This window comes from Schistocerca cancellata, chromosome 1 (assembly GCF_023864275.1).
Source record: "Schistocerca cancellata isolate TAMUIC-IGC-003103 chromosome 1, iqSchCanc2.1, whole genome shotgun sequence".
Lineage (NCBI taxonomy): Eukaryota > Metazoa > Arthropoda > Insecta > Orthoptera > Acrididae > Schistocerca > Schistocerca cancellata.
This window is the reverse complement of record NC_064626.1, coordinates 1,034,582,586-1,034,589,413: the sequence shown is the minus strand read 5'-3', so window position 1 is coordinate 1,034,589,413 and position 6,828 is coordinate 1,034,582,586. Positions and strand designations below refer to the sequence as shown.

Below are 6,828 nucleotides of genomic sequence, written 5' to 3'. Positions count from 1 at the left end.
ACAGCAATGGTAAGTGAAACACACCGTGAGAGAATTAGTTCTTCTTGTGGATGACACTAGTATTGTATTCGTTCCAAGCACACATATAGCAGCAGAAGAAATGATAGACAATGTTCTTAACAGTGCCAGTAACTGGTTTCCTGCGAATAATATCACGCTCAATTTTAAAAGAGACAACATATGTAGTTCTGCACATCTAGAGATAGTACAGCAATGGTAAGTGAAACACACCGTGAGTAAATAATAAATAGTGAGGGAAACTTAAAAAAATTTTTATGTTTATGTTCATGATAAATTAAACTGGGAAAAGAACTAGTTGTATATCTAATAACAGCAAAAAATAATAATAAAGTTTATAAATGTTCAGGATATAACCGTACCTACAAATTAATTTGCGATGTGAATGTAACATGACTCGTTCCACATCACTGCGATTTATTATGCAAATGATCCATGGAACACGAAACTAACTGACTTAACTATCTGACGTACGTTTGCTACAAGAAATCAGCCATTACAGTAATTTTTCTTATGCTTCAGAATTCTTGGAAGACCTTCAAAGCTACTTTCCTACAGCTCACTCCAGACTGTAGCCTAATCTGGTGATTACTCCGACAGTTTATATTGTGTCTGCAGTACTACGTTGTGCGGCTGTTGTGGATGCTGAAATTAGTACTCTCATAAGAGAAAATAATCCTTGCTGTTAACTTTTATATATCGTAGGAAAAAATATTTTTCATTTTCTCTTCTTACCAGATCAAGTGGGACCGTTTGTCTCATATTCGCTGTCTAACATCTCTCACAGCAATAAATCATTAATTGTACAACCTACCTTGTCGCATTTGACAGTGCTTGCTGTTATTGCGTCCAATAGCGGAAACATATAGAAAATAATTTCGGAATTTATGATGACAGGAAACAGCCTTAGCAGGGACAAACACAGTAGCTTGTTTAACAAGCATCGTATTCTGGAGCTGTGTAAGTAGAGTTTCTTTTTACGATGCTTCTGAGTCACAGAACACGAGGAGTCTGCATAAGGGCGCTTGACTTTGTTGATCCAGGATTGAATTTTTTCTTTGGATTTCCTAAATAAATCCATCTTGTGGATGTTACGTAAGATGAATGGTGACTGAATGAGAACATCCTATACAGTGATTCTTCTTAAACTTCATGGTGCCGAAACCTGTGAGAAATGTGTATCAAAAAATATAGGTGTATTTTAATTACGTAATTTCTTTGATGACAGTTGGTGTAAGGTGTTTTGATTTATTATGTATTACCAATCTCGTTTTAATCAACGAATTAAAACAGTCGATACAGTGAAGCTCACGCCATTGTAAAGCCTGTAAACAAACAGCTCACTGATGATAGACCCAGCTACATGTCCTTTATGCCTCCAGTCTCCAGCTACAAAGTGCACAATGAATAATTTTTTTTCTGTATGTAATATAAATATTTTTCACAGTGTGAATTGTCTTTATTTAGAGAGTGGGTTTCAATGAAATGAAATGAGCTGTTAAGAGACGGGCGTTGCGTTTCTCGAAGTCGCGACTGCTGCTTTACTTCTTTCGACCACTGTAAGAGAAGAAAAAATTGTCGTTAGTTTTGTAACAATAACTGTGTATAATGATAGATAAAATAAAAAAGAAACATGGTTTACATGCTGTCCAGTTGGCATAATGTCACTTATTATAATACTAAAATGAAAGTAGTAAAAATTAAGATGGCGTTAAGAATGGTGAAAGGTGAGATAGACTGCTCGTTAATTTTGAAAGTATTTCTCCTGGGGGACAGCGGTCTGGCTAAACGAAATTTAAAAAATCGTTTAAATAGTCTCGCCCGCAATAACACATTTATTTACAATGGGTATCGGTGTCGGTCAGAATGTGACCATCTTCAGATCATTTACATCATGATGATAAGTGGTGACGGTGAGGAGAGCAGCTGCTCGAGTGTATGTTCTTGGAGTCATAACACCTGCTCTCTTCACCGTCACCGCTTACCATCATGATGTAAATGATCTGAAGATGATCACATTCTGACCGACACTGGTACCTATTGTAAATAAATGTTTTATTGCTGTTGAGACTTTTTAATCCATCTTTTGAGTGCTCATTGACTGATATCTGTCGCAATATTGAAGTGCAGATATTGGTATTGAAATAAAATTATACTGTACTAGTCAGCCATTAACAGCCCCCGACACTGTGTATGGGCTATCGGTTGTGTAGCAATAGAGTCTCTGCGACTTGTGTACCTGTGGCGGCAGTGCTGTGTTTGTATGGCTGCAGGGAAAGGAAGGATTCTACCAGCATAGGCATTACTAATTAAGCAAAGGAACTGCCGATTGAGGAGTTTGGTTTCAAAAGGATTTTCAGAGACCGCTACCAGTCACAAAATTTTGTTCACATACAATAATTATTTAATGAAGCTACATGTTTCGAGGTACGAAAGTCATCGTCGGAGTATAACAGAAATTCAGAAAATATTATTACAAAATTACATATAGATATTAAAGTAGTTTTTTACAGTCTCTGCGTAGAAAGAAAATGGAAATGTAACGATTAGAACATCAAATTCTCAGTCTCTCTCACCGTAATATATTTTGACGACAAACATCAGAGATGTGACAGCATGATTTGCAAAATACTTTGCAACTAACACATGACAGCATGACTGAAACATCGATAGTTAAATCGAAACAAGCTTTCTTCTGACCGCCATCTTGTTTCTCCTCCACTGTACAATTAATTATGATGACATGTTTCATGTTTCCTTTGTAAGTGTATGAACATTGATTAACAAGATACAAGGAACCACAGCAATGGAGGAAACTGAAAGCACCACAAGAAGGCAGCCCTTTCTTATGGACAAAATAAGTGATTATTTAATTTTTTATGTGAACAGCAGACCAACAAACGAAGTGAATACTCCCTCATAGTAGGATCATCTTTTCTTTCTCCACAGGATGACCATAGCACAAGCGAAGACTGTAAAGGACGACGTTAATATCTATGTGCACTTTCATTTTTTTTCTTTTTTTTTTGTGTACTGCCATTGTATCCTGAAGGTAAGGTTTGTGGTGCGAAATATGTTACTTCATTAAATAATTTTAGTAAGTCACCATAATTTTGTGACTGATAACAGTCTGTGAAAAATCTTTTCCTATTTTGGAAACATTTATGGTCGATTAACAGTCATTATGGCTTCATACTAGGTTTGATATGACTGTGACTTGGACTTCACGCTTAGGTATCCGTCCGACATGTCGGGTCATTCTCACTGTGGGCTTCACCAGTGTCCGAGAGCCATTCTAGGCCACGAAGAATACCACATGGCGTACATTCATAAAACAGTAGACCACGATGGGTGTACATAGGTTACTTTAAAGCTCAGTACATGTAACGCCTTCAGCTGCGGCTTGCCTTACGGAGAGAGGGTAATCTCGGGTACACGGGTATTCTAGAACGAGTATCAAGCAGCCTGACCTCGAACAGTGGTTAAATGTGGCCAGCTCGCAACTTTGATTCGCACTCACTTTAGGGATTGTCCGGTGGCACTTTGTGCAAGTAGCGCGACTTACCCTGTAAGTAGGCTGTTTAGGTTTTTATATTAGTAACGCCACGTAGGGCTCTGTATGAAAATCACTGGCTGTGCTGTGTGCAGTCTGTGGCTGGTTGGCATTGTTGAAATATTCGCTATTGTAGTGTTGGGCAGTTGGATGTGAACAGCGCGTAGTGTTGCGCAGTTGGAGGTAAGCCGCCACCAGTGGTGGATGTGGGGAGAGAGATGGTGGAGTTTTGAGAGCAGATGATCTGGACGTGTGTCCATTAGAGAGAGTAAATTTGTAAGACTGGATGTCATGAACTGATATTTTGAACGCTATTGAGGTAAATACATTGTTTATTCTCTATCAATATCTTTCATTTGCTGACGATGACAATCAGTGGTTAGTGACATCAGTAGTTAGAATCTTTTATTTAGCTGGCAGTATTGGCGCTCGCTGCATTGCAGTAGTTCGAGTAACGAAGATTTTTGTGAGGTAAGTGATTCATGAAAGTTATAGGTTATGGTTAGGCAGGGCCATTCTTTTGTAGGGATTATTGAAAGTCAGATTGCGTTGCGCTAAAAATATTGTGTGTCAGTTTAGTGATGATCAGAATAAGTAAAGACAGAAATGCCTGAGTACGTTCAGTTTTGCTCAGCTGTTTCAAAATCAAATAACGTAAGGGGTTTATCAGCATAATCATTCATAAATTTTTCTAAGGGGAGGTTTCAACCCACTGCTGGGAAATTCCTTCCGTGAAAGATATTTCAGCCACTTACATCTCGGCCGAGTTCCAACAACCCTCTCTCATATTCCGACTTCGGGACCATATACAGGAGTTGTAACGGTACAGGCACAATAATTTGTACCTCAGTCACTTATTATGTCTATTGTAAGAGTAGCCCGTTTAAAGACTGAAGGTAAAATACCGAGAAATATAGCCCATATTTTCAAGGTGAGCCATGTAATAAAGAAAAGACCTAACGAAACGCGATTGCAGGAGCTGCGCGAAATCTATCGCTTAAAACGGCAGAGATGAAGTCGAGCTCAATTTAACTTCATGAGCTACTGACTGTTGTGCGATATGCCTTTTTCAGTAGCCTGTTAAGCTTAAGTTTAGAGATCTCTAAGATTATACAGGCTGGCAATATATTACTGTTTTTATACGTAACATTGATTTTATAACATTATTTTTGTCTCATACTTTTCTCAGGTAATGCTTTTACCTGTGTCGGAGTGTTAGTAAAAGCGAACTGCAAATATCCTGAGTGACCCAACAAAATTAATGTCTAGGACACAAACCACCTAAGGTTTACTGTTCAGTGCTGAGAAACGTAATACTGTTCGACTTTAGTATTTGCAAAATAGGAGTCGAATCATTCACGTGAAATACTCAGATCTAGGAGAATTCGCGACGAGGCAAAATAGATCTAATACAGAGGTTAACGCTGCTAACTTCTTTTATCTGAAATAACTTTTTGATATGCTAAAAATATTTGCAATTTCTTTTCATGGAGGTGAATAGTGACAATGAACACGTGAAATGAAGACCAAAGACTTATCGCCATTTCACTATCGCAATATGTAGGTATCACTTTTGTTTTTTGTGTATAACTATGGTACCGTTTATACCACAATAGCAGCAATTAATGAGACAAAATCAGTGATATAACTCATTTGTGAGTCTCATTAGGCACTACGGAGTAAGTAAATTTAATTTCAAGTGGGGATTTTAATGGTTGTTGTCGTGCTGTTCGAAGCGCTTACTGCCAGGACGTTTACGCGACTTTCCAAGAGAACTAGTGCGCCGGTACAGGCTATGATGCTCACGACATTCTCAACGGCGAGTGGAGTGAATTCAGCGATTTTAGCCTTCGCAGTACCACTGGGACCAGTATGACCCCATAAGTGCTCTCGAAATTGTTTTCAGAACTATTATTTGCAGATTTTCTCCCTTTGAATCCATTGCGTCCTGTGATATTTCATTAATTTTTATTTTACAATACATAAAAATTTATTCATGGCTTTTCCACTAAGTATCATTGGGGTCAGTATGACTCCAACTTCAATTGTTTGTTTTTTTCATGAACGTAACATTCATGAAAATACAATGATAAGTGTTATGTTGAACAGCTGAAGATATTATTTGCCACTTATTTTTGTACCCATTGTTTCGGTTTATTGCATCAGCTGTTGATGTACCCTTCCTAGTACCACAATGGTCAATATGACCCCGAAAACACAACTCCCTTTTTTCTTAAGTTATTTTTTTGAAAATCCAAATTTCTTTTTGTTTCTTGAACGTAGTATTTATAAAAATATAATCTTTACTATTCTGCTTAAGAATCGTAATGTACGTAACTATGTTAATTCATTAAAATAGTGCCAATATATCTGATATAAATTACTTGGGCTCTATATGATCTAAGTGGTACTTAGTGAGAGAAAAAAATTCTGGCAGTGGTAGGGTAAGTACGAATTGTTGTAGTCTCTCACCTGTTCCCTTGATTTTCTACAGTCTGACTGCAGTCTGTTCCAATTCTTTGTTTCTTTCGCTTACGCCATAGTCCCGCAGCGATCGCAGGGTCGGCGTGGTTACAGCGGATTTGGCAATGTTAGTGTTAGGGATGGCCGGATGCGCTTCCTGCCGCCACCCCGTACCCCCCAGGACGAAATCAGTGCACCCCAACTGTCTGCGTCTAGTGTACATCGTGAAATAGTGCGGACGTGTTTCAAATGTCTGCGACTCGTGTAACAGAGGCGGAACGTGGGGACCAGCCTGGTACTAACCTAGCGGGATGAGGAAAACCGCCTAAAAACCAAATCTAAACTGGCCGCCACACCGGCCCTCGCCGTTAATCCGCCGGGCAGATTCGATCCGGGGCGAGCGCGCCTACCCGAATTCAGAAAGCAGCGCGTTAGCGTGCTCGGCTATTCTGGCTATGTAACGAAGCTCATGGCCGGAAATGTTTTGAGGCTAACGAAGAAGTTTTGGCGACTTTTCAAGGTTTACATCAATGAACAGCAAATCCTGACATGAGTGACAATTCACGATATCATACTCAAAAACGATCAAGTAAACACGCGTCCGCCAACGAGCTGTTTGGGAGATATTTCCGAATGTGAGACTATGAGCCGCTACTGACTCCAGTACAACATTGTCGTAGGTAGTACAATGTGTACTTGTTCGATTAAGTCCCGTTCTAATTGCGCTCATATTTCTCCCATGGCCTGCGACAGTCAGAAATACAATACTACTTCGGCACAATGCTTACTAAAAT

General features: G+C 39.0%; 1 protein-coding gene across 1 annotated transcript in view; it reads right to left on the bottom strand.

Annotated features, from left to right (window-relative positions):
* Positions 1-1,252: 1,252 nt before the first annotated feature.
* LOC126162885 (uncharacterized) overlaps positions 1,253-6,828 on the bottom strand; it is a 28,408-nt gene continuing 22,832 nt past the window's right edge. The window contains exon 4 of the mRNA XM_049919687.1: positions 1,253-1,575. Within this exon, the coding sequence (XP_049775644.1) occupies positions 1,560-1,575 (16 nt within the window). The 3' untranslated portion in view covers positions 1,253-1,559. The remainder of the gene's footprint in view (positions 1,576-6,828) is intronic.